Raw genomic sequence first — 20,850 nt, forward strand, 5'->3', positions numbered from 1 at the left:
TCCTATGCTCTACCGACTGAGCCAGCCAGGTGTCCCAAGCTTATGGGAACTTTTGAGATGCAGATAAAGTGACATGGAAATTCTCATATATTCACTTAGACTTTATTATTTACAAGTTAAATTACACAGCAGCTTTACACAGCATGAGATGGCAAAAAAGGAGAGTAAAGAGGGGAGGAAGCTGGCTCCTGAGATTCTAGGCCCCCTCCACCCCTTCCTCTTTTGCATATATAGCAGTCTTCAGTGCTGCCTTTACCCCAGTTCCTGGATCAGGTCTTCGAACACAGGTGTAAGTTGGGTTCTGGCTCTGACAGTCCCAGAGTCACCAGGGCTCCCACTAGCAGCTTTTTCACAGGCGTTGGGGCTGAGTGTGAAGGCATCAGCTGCAGGGACACAGGTTAAGGCCAATTGGTGGGATGTTCTACACCTTCACCCATCCCCATCCAGCCTAAGGACTTACTTTGTCTAGGCGATGGCGACAAATGAGGCCACTGGAATTCAGGTAGAAGGTGGAATAAGCATCATAGGTCCTGGTGAAGGGAAAGAGAGAGGCTTACTAAGGGAGATGACTAGTCCCAAAGTTTAATTCAAGCATTTGTTTAAACCAGTAGTTCCTAAATTTTGCTACACAGTAGATGCAGATGAGGAGAACTCAAAAACAACTGATGCCCAGGTTGTACCCTGTCCCACTTAAATCTGAATGTCTGGCACCAGTATTTAAACTTTAAAGATCCTTAAATGATTTTTGCAGCAAAGTTTGAGAATCACTGGTTTGGGCCAAACCTAACAATTTCTTGGGATTCTGTTCTATGCCAGAAATTTACTAAATACCTAAGACTATGAAGCTCGACTTACTAGGAATTTTCATTTGTTCAATAAATACTCGAATGACTATGATGTACCACATAATGTACACCAAAAAACAGAGTCTAGAGGTTTCTTAACACACTCAAAGTCCCTGATTCCTGGTAGAGAAAACAAAATTCCTGCTCTCAAGGAGGATGCAGTCAAGTCACAGTATATCAAGGATGGTCTGGAAGACTAGATCAGAGTCCTAAAGGCAGGATTAAGAAACCGATTGGATCTTTTCTCACTTCTCTTACCGATAAAGCTCTTCCTTATCTCGCTTGTAGAAACGCAGAAAGAGCATGTGGATGGGCAGCCCGACAAGCCGCCATCGAGCTTGCAGGGTCCAATTCTCTGGGTGGCGGGTCAGCTGTAGAACCTCCAACCGAAGCTGTGCAAAATAGTTCCAGGCTAGGAAGCGGCAGAGGGTCAGTGACAGAATGTACCATGTCCGGCCCCTGGGAAGAAGGGATGGGAAAGATCGCTCATGATGGCATAATCAGAAAACCAAACTGGCCTCTGTCTGGGGAACAGAAAACAGTTGTGAGAGGTGGCAGGACCTTCTCTGGCAAATGAAAAAGATCAAGTAGAAAGCACATGGTGCTTTTCCTCCCCAAGGCCCTACCCGTGCCTGGATTCTCACTTGGTACGGATGTTCAGGATCTCATTGATGAATTCCACATCCGATGAGTAGAGAGTATAGTCGTGGGAGTGAAGGAAGAGATTGGGAAGCTGGGTGGAAGAAGAAGGCATCAGCCCAGTAGGAAAGAAAAGATGATCCTACTTCTCAGCTTTCTCTTTTTACTCCCCTCTGAGTAAAAAGTCATCTCATCCCATATTTAACTTCCCTTAAATCCAAACTGAAAAATATCTTTTTCTTGGGAAATGTTTATATGCCTGTCTCATAATTCCAAGAAATCCAGTCGACTAGCCCTCTATTTCCAGGTACTATCTACATCCCTTCTCACTGCACATGGAGGCCACTTTCAGGCTGACTTACCTCTTGTCTCAGTCTCTCATACATGACAGCCAGGTGCTCCTCCATACTTGGATCTCCTGATGGAGTGGCAGGGGAAGGGCGAGAGGTTCCTGGGGCTTGGAAAGGTATCAAAGCCCCAGGACAGGGGCAGGGAGGTCCCTCAAATAGGCTCCTAAGCCCATCCAGGCAGCCACTATGCATCTCAGGTCCTGGTCCCTCCTCTCCCTTTCCTGGAGGGAGAACCACCCATGGTGAGCTGAGGGTCTGGATCTGAGGAAGATGTAGTGGGAGAGCCCGGGGAAGCAGCCAAATCGGAGGGTGTGGGGGTGGGGGAGACCAGAGAAGAGAAGATGGAAAAGTGGCTGTTGTGGAGGGGGGCCACAAGGGTGGGAATGGTAGAGTCCGTGGAGAAAGCTGGTCCTAAGGATGAATAATAAAAGGAAAAAGATAAGAATCTAGCTGACTGATGCCCCCTCATCTAAAATCTGTTCATTAATATGCTTCCAATCCCACCTGCTCCTCCTGACAGGAGGAAAATGGGATGAATTAAACTTTATCTCTACTGAAAACAGGAAGTTTCCTGTTGACACTGGTAAAGTACTTCCCCAAAACATTAGTTTAAGATCACAACACTGGGGGCAGTTACACCTCTTTTACAGAAAAAATCCTAATATTTTGAAAAATGAACAAAGCAACAGATTTTAGTGTAAATGTGGATGAAATGACGTGGCCGGTAACACAACTCCACCATGAAGTGGGTGATAGAAAAAAACATCCAGCTGTAAGCAGCGGACATTTCTCTGAGCACTGATGACCTTGGGCACTCTCATTCCCTATGCCTATTTCTTATAAATAAATGTCCTCTTCTTATACACAAGGACGATGAAGCACACTGAACTGTTATAAGGACTGTCGGACATAATAAATGTAAATATAACTTCGTCATCTATAAAGTAGTATGTAAATGTGAGTTACTATCTTTTCAGACTCCGCTAATGACACAAACAAGCCGAGGAGACCGTTAAAGGCTGGGCTTCAAGTCGCCTGGTTTACCGACGTTGAAAGTGCGATGGGCGGGAGGTCACCCAAAGTAAGGAAGGCCTCGCCCGAGTCCTTCGCTCTCAAGGAACCTCAGCGGGGCTCTCTCACTTCCGGGAAGGCTGGCGGGCGGTGCCGGGCGGGGGTAACACCAGCCCCAAGGCGCCGTCTCCGCTGGGGGTGTGGCCATTTTGCCCTGCTGGGCGCAGGGGCTAGAGCCGGATCCACCCAGGCCGGCCTTTCCGCCCTAACCGCTATCCCGGTGTAGGATACGCGGGCTGCACGGGGCGACCCGCAGGTCTGTCTGTTCGGATCTGGGAATTCCGGGGCGGCTCCGCGGCCAGGCTGCGAACCTCCCCGCCCCTTGTCCTTCAAATCACCTCCATGCACAGGTAACCGCGGAAACGCCGGCGAAATGCGGCCGCGCCTCGCCGTCCCTGCTTCAACGGCGCCTGCACACCCGAGACCCGGGAGAACCAACATCGCGTGCACGCGACGCCCGTCTGTACGCTCCTCCCAGTCCCCGCGACCCCTCGCCCTTCCACGCGCCGCCCTGCACAGGTGAGAAGAGCGGTAGGACGGCATTGCGCCTGCGCGGACGGGGCGCGCGCTCCGCCCCACACGCCGACTCTGAGGAGGGTCTCTCCCCGCCCCCTCTCCTCCCCTCCTGTTTCCCCTCTGCTCTCACCTGGGGGCGAGCCTGGTAAGTGCGGAGGCAGGGGCCGAGACGCCGGGCCGCCCCCCGGCTGGGCTGGTACATGATCTAACGGGAGCGGAGACAGCGCCTCCGGTGTCCGGCCTCTGGCCGCCTCACAGGGGTGAGCGCGCCCCGGAGCCGGCTTCTTGAAGGGGAAAGGGGGTGTGTGTGTGTGTGTGTGTGAAGGAGCCGGAGAGAGGGAAACAGAGATGTTGCGCGCTTGCGCACTGCAGCGGCTTCCAAGGAGGCGATGAGGCATTCGTCTGCAGTGAGTGCGCTTGCGCTTGTCGGCTCACGAGGCCATCTAAGCGCGCTTGCGCAGTAAATTAGGTCCCGGCGAACAGGGCTGTTTTACCTGTAGCGCTTAAGCAAAAAGCTGGGGGATAATGGGCCTGAACCAGGTACGCGAAGAGCGAAGGGTGGGATTGAAAATAATGACAACTTCCAGCAGCTCTCGTGATAAAAATACTTTTATTACTCTGGTTAAAAATAAAATACAAATGACTTGGCATTGATAAAGCCTGCTGAGTGAATGAATGAACGAATGAATACATCCATTATGAGGGCGGGCTTTGGCTACCTCCTATAGTGACAATACGGACTTTGAAGGTGTAAGAGGGGGTTGCGGTCACCAAGGCCTGGTGCTGCGAAGGTCCTGCAAGTTTCGAATGAACCTGGCGTTGAACATGTTCCCACCCATTGTCCAGGTCTGGGCTGGTAGGGCCTGGGCCTGTGGAGGAACTGTGTGCATGTGTTCTTCCCCAGACCCTGCCTGTGACAAGACCTGCTCCTCGCTGGCAGACCTGGTAGGTGAGAGGGAGATGGAGAATGGGTTATAGGAATACTAAAGTGGCAATTAAGATCAGACTCTTCAAGGTCTAGCCCTGATGTAGAATAGGACATATGGGAGTATGAGGCTGAAACCATTAGGGCTATGTCCAAATTTGAAACCCCCCGGAGAGTACCAAAGGTAAGGACCAGTTGAACCTATGGGGAAAGAGCGTTTCAGAATATTAGGATGTTAGGTAGAATAATCTGTGAGAGGAGCTGGTGTTCAGAGGAGAAAGGAGCTGAGAGTGATGTTAGGAAAAGGAGTCAGATGTGGTGGGAGACTGGTAGGGGAGGGGTTCAGACCTCACCTATTCTCTGTGTCCTGTTCCCCCTGCTTTGATTCTTGGCCTATGAAAACACCAGGCATGTGCATGGCAAGACTGGAGTAGATAGTCAGTATGGCCTGATTTGAGGGTAAGGAGGGATGAATACTTACCTGTATTGGGGGATGAGGAATTCAGCCCCCCATGGCGGCTGTAGCAGCAGCTTTGGGCTACCAGCCCTGGGGGAGCCCCCCTGTAGAAGAAATGGGAGATGATGGGGAAGAGGCTATAGGAAGAAAGATGAGTGGGTATGAAGGAATTAGAGAGGAATGAAAGGAATAATACAGGAGAAAGAGAAGGGTAATTACCATTGCTATGGGGTTTTAAACTAAGCGGTGCCTCAGAAAAGGGGAGGGAGCCCATTTCATACCCCAAGATTTCTCTGGAGTAGTCCTGGTTTGTTGATACTAGTTTTAATGTGTTAAAAGTAAGGGTAAATGTTACCGAAATTATGCCAGAAAACCAGACTCAGGCAAAAAAGTTTGTTGGACCAGGTGTCTTGGTGTTTGGTTTAGAAAACATGGTTACTTTAAATTACAGGATATGTCAGACCAGAGGGAAATAGGGATTGACAAAGCTGAATTCAGGGGGAAAAGGAATTGTCTTGAGAGAGGTCCAAAGGTGGTGGTCGGGGCAGGAAATCAGAATGGGAAGCGGAATCCAGGGAATAGTCAGGAGGCAGTGAGTGGATCCCAGAGATGTTGGTTAATATTGACATTTCAGCTGGGACGCCTGGGTGGCTCAATGGGTTAAGCCGCTGCCTTCGGCTCAGGTCATGATCCCAGGGTCCTGGGATCGAGTCCTGAATTGGGCTTCTTGCTCAGCAGGGAGCCTGCCTCTCTCCACCTCTGCCCGCCTCTCTGCCTGCTTGTGTGCTTCTCTCTCTCTTTCTGACAAATAAATAATCTTTTAAAAAAAATACTGACATTTCAGTAATGGGTGGTCTAGGCTAAAGGGTAAACATCGGGGCGCCTGGGTGGCTCAGTGGGTTAAGCCGCTGCCTTTGGCTCAGGTCATGATCTCAGGGTCCTGGGATCGAGTCCCGCATCGGGCTCTCTGCTCAGCAGGGAGCCTGCTTCCTCCTCTCCTCTCTCTGCCTGCCTCTCTGCCTACTTGTGATCTCTCTCTGTCAAATAAATAAATAAAAAATCTTTAAAAAAATAAAATAAAATAAAGGGTAAACATCACTGCGGAGAGCTGGAGGTTTCTGGAGGCAATGGGGGAGTACATCTAGCAGCCTATACAGAGGGATCCAGCGACTACATTACAGGAGACAGAATCTGCATAAGATCCAGCAGATCACAAAGGTAAGGAGAATCAGGGCCAGGGATCCCAGGAAAAAAATCAGGTGACACACAAATGAGACTGAGACCGGAAGTTTGGGTGTGTTTTGTTTTTTTTTTTTGTTTTTTTTTTTGTTTTGTTTTTTTCATTGAAAATGTCCATTTAAAAAACACAAAAGAATGCACACTTTATTCAGACAACACTGAAAAGGAGAAGGAAAAGGAGTTGGGAGAGAGGGAGATCCTGCTCCCAAGTACTGGGATGGGGGAACACAGTAGGAGTATCTGATCTACCACACATTCAGAGAGTAGGGAGGGTGAAGACGTTCCATACGCTGGGTATGGAGCAGGGAAGGTTCTTGCTATGGAGGAAAAGAAGGCAGGCCAGGGGAAGAGTTCCCATACCACCTCAAGAAAATCTCACAAGACTGGAATATATCGTCATCTAGCTACTGGAGCAGGGTGTATGCAAGAGGGGATCCCAGAAGCTAACAGATACTTGAGACTCAGGGTTTGTTCTGAAACATGGCTAAGAGTGACTCTAGGATACTAAATGGGATCTACTGCCAAGAAGAATCTGGATCTAGGGAAAGTGGTATTATCTTTAGAAGTGTGGGAAGTCTTTAGAGCCTCAAAGCAGACATCAGTTTGGGGGCTCCCGGACACATATACAAAATGTGGGGAGATTAAGAGTTTGGCAATGTTGAGTGGATCCCTTTGGGGACCTGGTCGTCTTAATCCTGTCCTTTATCACTGAACTGCTCTGAAGCAGAGCTCATCAGTTGGCTTCAGCAGGCTGAGAAGGTTAAGTGTGGTAGGCAGCACAAAACAGTATTAGAGTCACCAGTAATGCTGTAGAAGGACTATGGGATTTATTCCATGGACAAGACTCCTTAAAATGTTTCCCTGGCAGAGGAAGCCCTTAGACCTTCCAAGGTGTTCCACAGTCTAACAGCAAGCAAGAATGTGCTTCTCTGGGTAATGAGTATGAGCCACCCAACCACGGGATCTGGTGGTGAATCAGGCTATCTGTGGGAGTGTTCAGAGCCCACTTAGGAAAGAAAGCGAGCTTTCTACATAAGAAAAGCTACAAAGTATTAGCCCATCTGGGACCCTAACAACATCTTTGCCCAAGAAAGAGGAAGAGGGAATCCTACAAACTCTTGTCAGTTTCCACTGGAACCTAGGGACTACAATGGAAGAGTAGATGTGGGGTTCTCAGGGAGAGGGGGGCTCTGCCCACCCCAGGTCTCCCAGGGAGGGAAGGGGGTAACTATCTGTCAGTATCGACTCTCATCAGAGCGGGGAAGGGAACTGTGGAAGGGTGTTATGGACAGGAGAAAGGGAAAGGGAAAATGGGGGAGAGAGAAAAACAGAGAAATCAGAAATGAAGAGAAAGCTAGGGAGAGAAATCAAGGAGATAACCTCTCCATTTGCTGGGATGGGTTCCTGCTATACAAAGCAGTAACATGAGGCTCCCCAAACTGTCAGAAACATTGCAGCTTCCCAGTAAGCATGAAACCAAGATTTCCCCAATCTGAGAGACTCAGTCCCCCCCCCAATGGATATGTTCTTACTATCCTTCTTCCCATCTCTCACTTTAAAAACTAGAGCCCCCCCCTACCCCCCCAAAAAAAAACAAACCAAAAACTAGAGTCCCTAGCTTTTAAACTAAGCCTGGGTGGCTCAGTGGGTTAAAGCCTCTGCCCTGTTCAGGTCATGATCTCAGGGTCTTGGGATTGAGCCCCACATCTGGCTCTCTGCTCAGCAGGGACCCTGCCTCCCCCTCCCCCTGCCTCTCTGCCTACTTGTGATCTCTCTCTGTCAAATAAATAAATAAAACCTTAAAACAAAACAAAAACTAGAGTTCCTAGAGTCCATATAAAGTACTATTCTACTCCTTCATGTAACTTACTTCCAGACTGCTCCCATAAATCTGGTCCAATACATTCTTCTCAAAAGGTTTCAGGACTCTCCAATCCACCTGTCCTGTTGCTTCACATCTCTGCAGATTCAAACTCCCCTTTGCCATTGCTAACACCCTCTTTGACAGTTCTGAGGCTCCCTAACCCTCCAACTCCTATTACCTGGTACGCCGACGTTGGGCTGGGCTGCCGCCAGGGTCGGTAGCAAGCAGAAGGCGGGCAGTAGGGTGTGGCGGGCAGAGGCGCAGGGAACGCAGCAACTCCTGCTCTGGCACAAAGGGGCGGAGGGGACCCCGTTCTGGTGAGTTTCCCAGGCTGCTGGAGCGGGGGGGTGGGTGGGCTGGAGGCGTGGCACGACGAGGGGCCCTGTTTAGGGGCCAAGGAGGCTCCACAGCTACCTTCAGAACTGGCAAAAGGGAAATACAGAGCAAGATGGAGAAGAAAAAGGAGAAGAGAGTGATGACAGTAAAGATTTGGGTAGAAAAAAAGAGAAATCAGAGACTTTAGAGAGAACTAATCCTTCTGGGTTAAGGCCCCCAAGCCCAGCCACCCTACCCCAGTCTTACATTCTCGGTCACTAGAGGAATATGGCTTAATGTCTCCCTCTGCTCTCTTGGGTGGCAGCTTTCTTGCTGGAGCTGGCAGTGGAGAATACACAGACAAGGTAAGCATTAGAAGACATACTCTGCACCCCTCCTCCTAGCCACTACCCTCTTGACCCCAAAACTCTGCTCCCTGACACCACATTTCCTCCTGGGGAAGGAGAGAATTCAGTTCAGCTCCATTGCAGAAGCCCTGTTGCAATGCCTTCACACCAAGAGGGAATTCAGGGGAAATACTGGAGCACTTTTGAGGGGAGCCAGAAGGAGTAGGCCAAATGCAGAATTGGGGGAAAAGTTCCAGGGGGAGACTCTGGGACTTGGGAGATGCAGGAGAAAATTGGCTAAGGGAGGGCAAGCTCTTACTGTCAGTGGGTGCTGTCACGCCCCCCTGGGATTCTGGGGCAGTGGAATGGTCCCAGCCGGGCCAACGAGGACCCTAGGTCCCTCTAGATGAGATGGACAAAGTCCTTTGTTAATTAGGAATTGCTTTGGAGAGATCAGGGGAGGCTGGGGTAGGGCAGAATCTCTCCTTCCAGGGCAAGATTTAAGCTTTATTAGGAAAAACAAAGTTTGTGGAGAAAACAAAGACATTTGGAGTTAGCACAGTAAATGGGAGGCTAACATATTATGCAAAGCTCTGCTTCCCGTCCCCTCACTTTTCTATTTGCTCCCTCCCTTTCCCTCTTAAGAGGTTCTCTACTGTGTGTGGCAAATGAGAGACTGCTCAGCAAATCCACTAAGGCTATATCCATGGTCCCTCCCCCTGTGGACTTGGGTCCTCACTGTCCTTGTTGGCTCTCACTCCCTCTCTAGCTTGTAGTCAGCAGGAGCTAGATGGGGGAAGCCTTGGCAAGCAAAGTGAGTCATGGATATGAACTGCCTCCCTCACACTGGTCAAAGCTATTAAATGGGAACAGATTGTTCTTTGAATGGTGGTTATTCCCTTTCCTGGCCATGGAGGAGGTAAGAGCTAGCCACAAGGCCAGCTCAGCAAGGGAACATGTCTGTGCAAGCTGTGCATCTCTACCCTTGGGAGGCAGTGAGGAAGGAGGAGTGGGGCTCAGATTGGCAGGGAGTGTGTGTGTATGAGGATGGAATGGGGAGCCTGGGGAGCATTTCAATACCTCCTAGATTTGGCTTCTCCAGATCAATTTCATTATTTTGTTGGAAATATCATAAATTCTGAGCGTTATTTTCTAAAACTACTATTTAAACGTTGGACCATTCATGTTACTGTTCTGTTACTGCAAATGGAAGGGGTGGGCCGCACTTGTCTATCCCTCAACTGACAGAAACCTGAGGGGTCTGCAAAGGAATGTGACCCTGGCCTACTTTGATGGACCTGAAGTGGCAAGAGACTCCATAAATATCAGTCATCAAACAGGCTCCCGATGAACTCACTCAGTTAAAAGTTTTGACAAGCCTAAGAAGTACTAAGCTCATGAGGGCAAAAGCAGATGGGTAACAACTGCTGGGACTTGGGCTGCTTTAGAATTTTCCCAAATTGTCCATAATCGCACTGTGCTCCCTCTGGCTTCCAGAGGAGCTAGCCACCATGGCCTACAGTTCTACCCATTCACTGCAGCTTTACCAGCGGGTGTAGAATCAATCGCAGCAGCGCGAGAGTGTCGAGATCCCCTCAGGGAGGGAGCAGGGGGCCCTGTGAGGAAGGAAGCGGTGGTGCCCCTCAGTAAGGGGGCCAGTGGGATCAAGAATCCACCTCTTTCCTTCCCCTCACCCCAACTACTAGGCCAACATATACAAGGTGACATAACTTACGATGTTGATGGGCAAAGAAACCTTCGAAGATCACAAAGTTGTTGACCTATAAGATGAAACATGTAAAATATCGTTGTTCATTCAGCCATGCACAACTACATGGGGACAGAACCTTGTCCCAGAAAAACTACAGTGGGAGGAACAAAAGCCAGCCTTCCTGTCCTTGTTAACAGACTCAGATAAAAACTCAGACCCTGATAAACTGATCCCAAAAGTTGATACAGAATTACAAAGGACCTCAAATAGCCAAAACAATCTTGGGGGATTCATACTTCCTGATCTCAAAACTTACTACAAGGTATGGTTATCGAAATGGTATTGAAGAAGCCAAAAGAGAGACATACAGACCAATAACATGAATACAGTCCAGAAAAAAACCCATGTGTCTACAGTCAATTTTCAAGGGATGTGGCAATATGATTCGATGGGGAAAAAACAGCTTCCTTTAACAAATGGTGCTTGGGGGCACCTGGGAGGCTCTGCCTTCAGCTCAGGTCATGATCAGGGTCCTGGGATTGAGCCCCGCATCAGGCTCTCTGCTCATCGAGAAGCCTGCTTTCTCCTCTCTCTCTCTCTGCTTGCCTCTCTGCCTACTTGTGATCTCTGTCTGTCAAATACATAAATAAAATCTTTAAAACAACAACAACAACAACAACAAACACAAATGGTGCTTGGACAACTGAATATTCACATGTAAGATAATGAATGTGGGCCTCTAACTCACATTAGAAAAAAACAATTTCAACCGGGTCAAAGACCCTAAATGTTTTGGGTTTAAAATTTGTTTTGTTTATTTAAGTAATCTCTGCATTCAGTGTGGGGCTCAAACTCACAACTTAGAGGATCAAGAGTCACAGGCTCTTCCGACTGAGCCAGCCAGGCACCCCAAAGATCTAAGTGTCAAGAGCTAAAACTATGAAACTCTAAGAAGGAAAGATGGAGGGGGATTGTCTCAGTGGCTCAGTTGGCTGCCCATCTAACTCTTGGTTTCAGCTCAGGTCATGAACTCAGGGTCATGAGACTACTCCTGAATCAGGCTCTGTGCTCAGCTAGGAGTCTGCCTAAGATTCTCTCCCTCTGCGCCCCCACCATGCTTGTGCACTCTCTCTTAAAAAGAAAGAAAGAAGGAAAGAAGAAAGAAAGAAAGAAAGAAAGAAAGAAAGAAAGAAAGAAAGAAAGAAAGAAAGGAAGGAAGGAAGGAAGGAAGGAAGGAGGAAATCTTCATGACCTGGATTAGGCAATTGTTTCTTTCTTTTTTTTTTTTTTTTTTTAAGGTTTTATTTATTTATTTGACAGACAGAGATCACAAGTAGGCAGAGAGGCAGGCAGAGAGAGAGAGGAGGAAGCAGGCTCCCTGCAGAGCAGAGAGCCCGATGTGGGGCTCGATCCCAGGACCCTGAGATCATGACCTGAGCCGAAGGCAGCGGCTTAACCCACTGAGCCACCCAGGTGCCCTAGGCAATTGTTTCTTAAATATGACACCAAATCATGAGTAACAAAAGAAAAAAAAAACAAACTGGACTTCACCAAAAGCAAAACTTCTGTACTTCCAAAGACACGATCAAGAAAATGAAAAAACGGGGCGCCTGGGTGGCTCAGTCATTAACCATCTGCTTTCAGCTCAGGTCATGATCCCAGAGTCCTGGGATCAACCCCCACATCAGGCTCTCTGTTCCCCGGGAGGCCTGCTTCTCCCTCTCCCACTCCCCCTGTTTGTGTTCCCTATCTCGCTGTGTCTCTGTCAAATAATAAATAAAATCTTTTGAAAAGAAAATGAAAAAACTGGGGCCCCTAGGTGGCTCAGTCATTGGCCCCCTGCCTTTGGCTCAGGTCAAGATTCCAGGATTCTGGGACTGAATCCTGCCTGGGGCTCCCAGCTCAGCGGGAAGCCTGCTCCTTCCTCTCCCACTCCCCCTCCTTGTGTTCCCTCTCTTGCTGTCTTTCTCTCTTTCAAATAAATAAGTAAAAACTTAAAAAAAAAGAAAAGAAATACACAAAATTATTTAGAAAAATGAAAAAACTCACAGAATAGGAAAAAATAATTGCAAATCATACACCTGATAAGGGTAGAATATATAAAGAAAATATAAACAAATTATAAGTCAAGAATAGAGAGCACACTTTAAAAAATAAGCACAAGGAGGGTGCCTGGGTAGCTCAGTTGGTTAAGTATCTGGCTCTTGCTCTCATTTCAGGTCCTGATCTCATCAGGATCATGAGTTCAAGCCCCATGTTGGGCTCCAGGCTGGGTGTGGAATCTACTTTAAAAAAAAAAAAAAGGGACGCCTGGGTGGCTCAGTTGGTTGAGCAGCTGCCTTCGGCTCGGGTCATGATCCCAGCATCCTGGGATCGAGTCCCACATCGGGCTCCTTGCTCCGCAGGGAGCCTGCTTCTCCCTCTGACTCTGCCTTCCACTCTGTCTGCCTGTGCTTGCTCTCGTTCGCTCTCTCTCTGACAAATAAATAAAATCTTAAAAAAAAAAATAAATAAAATAAAAGTGGGCATAGTACTTGAATAAACATTTCTCTTAAGAAGATATGCAAATGGCCAATCAGCACTTGAAAAGATGCTGAACATCATTAGTCAACAAGAAGATGCAAATTGAAACTACAAAGAGATTGTGATCAGATTGTGATCCCAGGTACTGAGATGGAGCCTGCTTCTCTCTCTTCCTCTGCCTGCTTGTGCTTTCTGTCTAATCAATGAATTAAAATCTTAAAAAAACAAAAGAAAATGACAGATGTTGGTGAGAATGTCGAGAAATTGGAATACTCATACAATCGCTTCTCGGCCTTTTGGCTAAGATCAAGTGTGGAATACTTGTACATTGCTGGTAGAGGATGTAGAATGTTCGTCATTGTGGAAAAACACTGCGTCAGTTCCTCAAAAATTTAAAGATTACCACATGACCCAGCAATTCCACTCTTAGGTAACCCAAGAAAACTAGGGATGCCTGGGTGGCTCAGTGGGTTAAACCTCTGCATTCTGCTCAGGTCATGATCTCAGGGTCCTGGGATCAAGCCCCACATCGGGCTCTCTGCTCAGTGGGAAGCCGCTTCTCCCTCTCTCTCTGCCTGCCTCTCTGCCTACTTGTGATCTCTCTCTCTCTGCCAAATAAATAAATAAAATCTTAAAAAAGAAAAAGAAAAAGAAAACTAAAAAGATATGTGCAAACAAAATCTTGCACACAAATGTTCATAGCAATATTACTCATAAAAGCCAAAACATGGAAATAACCAATTCTGAATCAGCCGATAAATGGATAAACAAAATGTGGTATATATCCATATGATGAATATTATTCACCCATAAAAAGGCACATGGTACTGATACAGGTTGCAACATGAATGAACCCTCTGAAAACATTATGGTAAGTGAAAGGCAAACACAAAGGCCACATATCGTATGATTCTATTTATATAAAATGTGCAGAATAAGCAAATTGACAGAGCAGATTACTGGCTGACAAAGGCTAGGAAGACGTGTATACAGGAAGTGACTGCTTAATGATTCTGGTTTTTTCTTTGTGTGATGGAAAGGTTTTAGATTTAGAGACCAGGAATAATCAGACAACACTGTGAATATACTAAAAACCAGTGAACTGTGTATTTTCCATAGTTAAGAGTGCATTTTATCTCAAAACCCAAAAACCTGTACCCTACTTTTTAGTTCTCCCAGGACCCAGGGTAATGGAGACACACTGCACAAAATACCAGGGAAGAAGAGGCATCCAAAACTTTCAAAACAGAGGCTTAAACATATACACATACATACACACACTAGGCCAAATGGCTTAAGTATACAAATACTGAGAAAAACTAAGCTTTAAGTAGCATTCAAATGGATGGAATTGTCAAGGGAAGACGTGCGGGAGGACAGGGTACCACTTTGATAACTAGTAATTGACTATCTTAGAGTGATTTCATTATAGTGTCATATTTAATTTGGCCTTCACAACAATCCTTGGAGTCACTATGTTAAAGAGTAAAGACTTGGGGCGCCTGGGTGGCTCAGTGGGTTAAAGCCTCTGCCTTCGGCTCAGGTCATGATCCCAGGGTCCTGGAATCAGGCCCCACATAGGGCTCTCTGCTCTGCAGGGAGCCTGCTTCCTCCTCTTTCTCTGCCTGCCTCTCTGCCTACTTGTGATTTCTTTCTCTATGTCAAATAAACAAAATCTTAAAAAAAAAAAAAAGAGTAAAGACTTGGAGACATGGCCTGCCCAAGCCAAGTAGCTAACAAGTGACAGAGCTGGGCCTCAAGCCCCGGACTCCTAATTCTAGCTGTAGTACTTGAGCCAGGAATACACTGCCCATCAAGAATGGGCAAAGGTGGGGGGGGGGGGCGCCTGGGTCGCTCAGTGGGTTAAAGCTTCTGCCTTTGGCTCAGGTCATGGTCCCAGGGTCCTGGGACCTCTGCTCGGAGGGGAGCCTGCTTCCCCCTCTCTCTCTGCCTGCCTCTCTGCCCTACTTGTGATCTCTGTCTGTGAAATAAATAAAATCTTAAAAAAAAAAAAAAAAGAATGAACAATGGGTTAATTAATTGAATTTAAATTTAAAAACAGTAAAACAAAAAAGCAAAGAAACCAAAGTGCTTAACATTAAAAAAAAAATGAGTGGCAATGGGTTCAAATTCTTGCTCTGCTACTTATTAGCTATGAGAACTTGGTCAAAGCACTAAACTGTATAAATCTCAAATGCAGTCAACAACAACAGTGTACAAGGATACATCCACGATCCATGTAGATAGCACAGAGCTCAGGAATCATTGTTTACATGATTATTTGTACTCTATAATGTTTTGGTCTCATAGTTACTTGGGTATGCCTGATACTGTGCTCCTTTCACTGCTCTCCACTGCCCTCCCCTGTACAAGGGGAAGACATTCTTTTTTTTTTTTTTTTTTTAAAGATTTTATTTATTTATTTGACAGAGAGAAATCACAAGTAGATGGAGAGGCAGGCAGAGAGAGAGAAAGGGAAGCAGGCTCCCCGCTGAGCAGAGAGCCCGACGCGGGACTCGATCCCAGGACCCTGAGATCATGACCCGAGCCGAAGGCAGCGGCTTAACCCACTGAGCCACCCAGGTGCCCCAACAAGGGGAAGACATTCTAAATATAAACAGACCCTGCCTGTTTCCTGCCTTGACCCTGTCTACCCACCCACCCTCCTCCTCCTCCAGAAACAAGCACATGCCCAGCATTCCTGCCACACCAAACTGCCTGCCACACATAATTGAATACCTATCTGCTTCTGCTCATGCTGGTTCTTATATATGAAATGCACTTTAGCCTGCCTACTTGTCCACTGTCCCCATGAAATTCACCTTTCAAGATTAAACTTGTGTCAAGCCTTCCTTTACTCAATCCCCACCCCAAGGTAGCATTCACCACCATGTCTTTATGCCTCTGTAAGCACAATCAAATCATATTACAGTGGAGTAAGTGTCCATGGTCCAAATCCAAAGCTAACTTGTCAACCCAATCTCAACCCCTACTGCCCATGACATTGTTTCAGCAATTCTCTCCATGTTCTCTGACATCATCACATTTTCTCTCTACTGAGTCATTCTTATGCTGTTGCTTCTTCCAACTGAAAACAGTCAACTCTTCTTTTTTTTTTTTTAAAGATTTTACTTATTTATTTGACAGAGAGCACAAGTCTGCAGAGAAAGAGGGGGAAGCAGGCTTCCTGCTGAGCAGAGAGAACGATGCGGGGCTTGATCCCAGGACCCTGAGATCATGACCTGAGCCGAAGGCAGAGGCTTAAACCACTGAGCCACCCCAATCAACCCTCTCTTAATCCACTTTCCCCTCTAGCTCTTGCTCTTTGTTCCCCTTAAAGTAGCATTTAAAAAAAATTTTTTTTATTTTAAAATTTACTTATTTGAAGGGCATCTGGGTGGCTCAGCCAGTTAAATACCTGCCTTCGGCTCAGGTCATGATCCCAGAGTTCTGGGATTGAGTCCTGCATCGGGCTCCCCACTCAGCAGGCAGTCAGCTTCTCCCCTTGCCCGTTACCCTGCTTGTGTGCTTGCATGCGCTTTCTCTCTCTCAAATAAATAAATAAAATCTCTTTTTTAAAAAATTTACTTATTTGAGAGATAAAGAGCTTGCAGGCCAAGTGGGAGGAGGGTGGGGAAAAGGGAGAGAAATCCTCAATCCTGTTGAGCCTGGAACCAGACAAACAGCGGGGCTCAATCCCAGGACCCTGAGGATCATGACCTAAGTCGAAATCAAGAGTCAGACACTTAACCAATTGAGCCACCCAGATGCCTCCCCTTAAAGCAGCATTTAAAAGAGTGACCTATTCTTTTTTTTTTTTTAAGATTTTATTTATTTATTTATTTATTTATTTATTTATCAGAGAGAGAGAGAGAGGGAGGGAGGGAGAACATAAAAGCAGGTAGAGCAGCAGGCAGAGAGAGAAGCAGGCTCCCTGCTGAGCAAAGGAGCCTGATGCAGAACTCAACCCCAGGACCCTGGGATCAGGACCTGAGCTGAAGGCAGCAGCTTAACCAACTGAGCCACCCAGGCGTCCCAAGAGTGGCCTATTCTTGTCTCCACTTCCTAGCTTCTCAATCTCCTAAGCCCACTCCATTCAGTCTTCCACCCACCACTGCATGGAAAAGGCTGATTAGGATCACCAGTGGCCTCAGGTAAATAAATAATAAACTAAACTCCCACTCCTCGTGCTGTGCTCCCTCTCTCGCTGTCCCTCTCTCTATCAAATTGATAAATAAAATTTTTTAAAAAGAAGATTTTATTTATTTGAGAGAGACAGTGAGAACATAAGGGGGTGGATATTTGGGAGAGGGAAAAGCAGGCTCCCCATTGAGCAGGGAGCCAGATGTGGGGCTCAATCCCAGGATCCTGGGATCATGACCTGAGCCAAAGACAGATGCCCAATGACTGAGCCACCCAGGCACCCCAGGATTCTTGTTTCCTAACTGGTCTACTCGCTTCTATCTTTGCTCCCCTACTGCTATTCTTTTTTTTTTTTTTTTTTAATTTTATTTATTTGTCTCAGAGAGAAAGAGAGAGAGAGAAAGAGGCAGGCAGAGGGACAAACAGGCTCCGTGCCATGCAAGGAGCCTGATGCAGGACTCAATCTCAGGATCCCAGGATCATGACCTGAGCTGAAGGCAGATATGTAACCAAGTGAGCCACCCAATCGTCCCTCCACTACTGTTATTTTTTTTTTTTTTAATTCTATTTCTTTGTTCATGAGAGAGAGAGGTAGAGGCAGAAGGAGAAGCAGGCTGTCCAAGGAGCAGAGAGCCCAATGTGGGACTTGATCCCAGGACACCAGGATCATGACCTGAGCCAAAGGCAGACGTTCAACCATCTGAGCCACCCAGGCACCTGCCTACTGCTATTCTTCTTTATTTTTTTTTTAAGATTTATTTATTTATTTGACAGACATCACAAGTAGGCAGAGAGGCAGGCAGAGAGAGAGAGAGAGAGAGGAGGAAGCAGGCTCCCTGCTAAGCAGAGAGCCTGATGCGGGGCTCGAGCTCAGAACCCTGAGAGATCACGACTTGAGCTGAAGGCAGAGGCTTTAACCCACTGAGCCACTAGGCGCTCCTTGCCTACTGCTATTCTTTTTTTTTTTTTTTTTTTTTTTTTAAAGATTTTATTTATTTGTCAGAGAGAGAGCGAGCGAGAGCGAGTACAGGCAGAGTGGAAGGCAGAGTCAGAGGGAGAAGCAGGCTCCCTGCGGAGCAAGGAGCCCGATGTGGGACTCGATCCCAGGACGCTGGGATCATGACCTGAGCCGAAGGCAGCCGCTTAACCAACTGAGCCACCCAGGCGCCCCGCCTACTGCTATTCTTAACAGCCAAAGTAGTCTGGTTAAAAGTAAATCAGATTATCATCCCCCTGCTCAAACCCCTACCATGAATTTCCTCTTTCCACTTAGAGTGTAAACTTTATAATAACCTATAAGGTTGGAAATATTATTTCTCCCCCACTGCTGCCTGCTCTAATCTATACATTCCCCTTCACTCCTGCTGCTCTAGCCACGCCAGCCAATTCACTTGCTCAGGCACATTCCTAACTCATGGAGTTTGTACTAGACATTCCCTTTGCCCGGGATGCCCTCTCTATACTCTCCATTACCTGGCTCCTATTATTACTTCCTTTAAATTATTGCTCATATGGCACTTTCTCAGTGAGGTCTTCCCTGACTATCCCACTTAAACTTGCTACCCCATGCACACCCATCCCGACATTAGTACTTGCAAGACTTCTCAGTGGCTCTCATCTTTCCAGAATACTTATCATCAACCATGCTACATAGTCATCACTATCTTTGTCAAACCAACTAGAATATAAGCTCCACAAGGGCAGCAAAGACTTTTATCTGTTTTGTCGAGTAAGTATTCCTAATGTCTAGAACAGTGTCAAGTGCTCAGTAAATATTTGTTAAATGAATGGATAGCATTAGTAACATTATTCTGTATTTTCTTATACACAAACCACATTCTCCATATTAGACCAAAGCTCCCAAAGGATAAGGAAAATATATTTTTCTGGGCCTTAATAAACACTGAGGTGCAAATGAGCTGGCTACATCTGGAGTACATATTACTGGGTATACAGAACAGTGAAAAATTAAAATAGATGACAGCAAAGAGCTGCACAATGAGAGATGTTACCCCCCCCAAAAAAAAGGTGGGCAGAAGAAAGAGCGTAGCTGTATAAAATGAATCCTATACAATGGGGAGTAAGAAGCACTTGGAAGATGCCACTTCTTTGCCCCAAATAAACAGATTCAATGCAAATACTCAATAAGGATCTACCCTCTGAAACCTCTAACCTGTGGGACTGTGGTCTCCAGGTTGTAATGTTTATTCAGGAACTTAAGCAGCTTCTGTGAGGGTCGGTCAATGGCCAGTTGGTGTGGTTCAACTCGCTCCTTCTGCAGGGAACAGGAGACTCAGGGTAGGAGAAGGTTGGGGGAGAGCATGCCAACAGGAACCCAGGAGCCTGGGAAGGGAATAGGAGGATACGGGAACATGGCAGGCAGGACGGTACAAGGCAGGGCCCCTGGTAGGGGTTAGTGCAAAGGAGACTTTGATCTCTGTCTTGGATAGACTGGTGAAATAAGCGACACCTGCAACATATAGTGGAAGAGTTCTCGCCCATGGCCATGGCGTTGAAGAGACTCATGGATGTAAAAGTCCAGAATGCAAAGTGGTTCTACCTCATTGTGAGCCTCACGATCATCCTAAGAGGGAAAGAAAAACAAGTACCTTTTAGGACCCAGACATCGTTGCTGCCTCCCAACATCCAGAACTTTTATTCTTAGAAGCCAAGGGATGTGAACTCTCACATCCCTTGTAGTAATACTCACCAGTACAAAGAGTTTCTTGTATCCAACTTTAAGGAAGCCGATAATGGCTCCTTTTCCAGCCCTGTAGGATGGGGAAAATAATGAAACAAGCTAGTAGCAGCTATTTGTAAGGGAGAGTCAAAAAAGGAAGAGGGTTTGGGGGAGGAAGGAATCAAGTATGGGATGGAAGAGCATTTGGCACTTACGGTCGTGCTGAAGTGTCTTTGAGTACATACATAACATGACGGTTACTCTGCATCCTTGATGCACTGGTGATGGGAGCAGGAAGATGCTGCGCCTGCCGGGAAGACAGATTTTCTGTAAGTCCATTTCAAAGGACCTGTTCTTTCCTTATCTACAGGCCCCAGAAAGGCCTTCCCCTTTTCTCCATGTAAAGACTCCCCAGTACCTTGGCAGAAGCCTTGCCCAGTTCATCTACAATGGTCATAATTTGCTGTTGCAGATCAACACTACAGAAAAAAACAACAACAAAAACAACCAGGGAAACAAAAGAGTCAGATACTCACTGAATTAGAGGATCCTGTGAACCTTGGCCATAACTTCAACCCAGGTTCAGCACTTAAGACTCTCTGACTTTACCTTGGAGACCTCCAATCTGATTTCTACCCTACCTTTCTGGAACCCAAACTTTTGCCACACCTCTTTTCAATACAGTACACTCCCTCCTTCCTGAGGTTATTGCGGGGAAGCAGGAAGGGCCGGTCAACCACATCCTTTGGTTAGAACAAATCAGGCCAAGGAATGAAAGGTCACAGATGCAAGTGACCATCAATTCCACTAAGTCTAAGGTCAAAAGTCACCATATGGGCGAGCCAGGGCAACAAAAGGAGAGGTCACTAGTCAGTGAGAAGGGGGCGTGGTGCCTGGATCAGGTTTTTCAGAACAAGGAGAGAAGGGCTTTGGGGCGGGTTTGAGATGTCACCGGGCCGGCGTTGTGGTTCCGGGTCGGCGGGCTGGGGGTCGCAGGTGCTGGTCCAGCACCGTGATCCGCTCCGGGAGCAGCGCATCCACATCGAACGAGAACTCCATGGCCCATTGTGCGTGGCCAGACCCCGCCCCATACTACGTCACTTCCGCCCCTCCCTGAAGGGAGGAAGTGGGGGGAGAGAAAGCACTTCTGGAAGCCTTTAATTCCCAGCAGCTATGAAGGAGGGGCTCAGGACCCGCCCCATCCTCCGCCCATCCGCTTTCATAT

General features: G+C 47.1%; 3 protein-coding genes across 11 annotated transcripts in view; 1 reads left to right on the top strand and 2 right to left on the bottom strand.

Annotated features, from left to right (window-relative positions):
- Window positions 1–86: 86 nt before the first annotated feature.
- LOC309865920 (uncharacterized protein C6orf136 homolog) lies at window positions 87–3,928 on the bottom strand. Of its 2 annotated transcripts, XM_082732916.1 has the most exons (7): window positions 3,552–3,928; window positions 3,244–3,416; window positions 1,847–2,245; window positions 1,490–1,578; window positions 1,104–1,304; window positions 461–530; window positions 87–383 (listed from the first exon to the last, which is right to left on the bottom strand). In XM_082732916.1, exons 1-7 carry the CDS (start codon window positions 3,817–3,819, stop codon window positions 270–272), a joined length of 1,314 nt encoding a protein of 437 aa, XP_082589042.1. In that variant the 5' UTR covers window positions 3,820–3,928; the 3' UTR covers window positions 87–269. The 2 variants fall into 2 exon arrangements, with proteins under 2 accessions (XP_082589042.1, XP_082589043.1); XM_082732917.1 differs by lacking the exon at window positions 3,244–3,416 and having other exon boundaries at window positions 3,552–3,846.
- PPP1R10 (protein phosphatase 1 regulatory subunit 10) overlaps window positions 3,051–20,850 on the top strand; it is a 45,117-nt gene continuing 27,317 nt past the window's right edge. Inside the window, exons 1-2 of the mRNA XM_082732911.1 lie at window positions 3,051–3,161; window positions 3,256–3,424. The gene's annotated coding sequence lies outside the window, so the exon portion shown is untranslated. The remainder of the gene's footprint in view (window positions 3,162–3,255; window positions 3,425–20,850) is intronic.
- Window positions 4,015–20,739, bottom strand: ATAT1 (alpha tubulin acetyltransferase 1). Of its 8 annotated transcripts, XM_082732919.1 has the most exons (13): window positions 20,578–20,739; window positions 20,044–20,104; window positions 19,841–19,932; window positions 19,656–19,716; window positions 19,416–19,529; window positions 19,119–19,220; window positions 10,304–10,349; window positions 10,116–10,184; window positions 8,489–8,560; window positions 8,085–8,328; window positions 4,828–4,907; window positions 4,700–4,739; window positions 4,015–4,363 (listed from the first exon to the last, which is right to left on the bottom strand). In XM_082732919.1, the coding sequence occupies exons 1-13, from the start codon at window positions 20,682–20,684 to the stop codon at window positions 4,189–4,191; spliced, it is 1,263 nt and encodes a 420-aa protein (XP_082589045.1). In that variant the 5' UTR covers window positions 20,685–20,739; the 3' UTR covers window positions 4,015–4,188. The 8 variants fall into 8 exon arrangements, with proteins under 8 accessions (XP_082589045.1, XP_082589047.1, XP_082589044.1 ...); XM_082732921.1 differs by lacking the exon at window positions 10,116–10,184; XM_082732918.1 differs by lacking the exon at window positions 4,700–4,739.

Source organism: Mustela nivalis (assembly GCF_964662115.1).
Source record: "Mustela nivalis genome assembly, chromosome: 5".
Lineage (NCBI taxonomy): Eukaryota > Metazoa > Chordata > Mammalia > Carnivora > Mustelidae > Mustela > Mustela nivalis.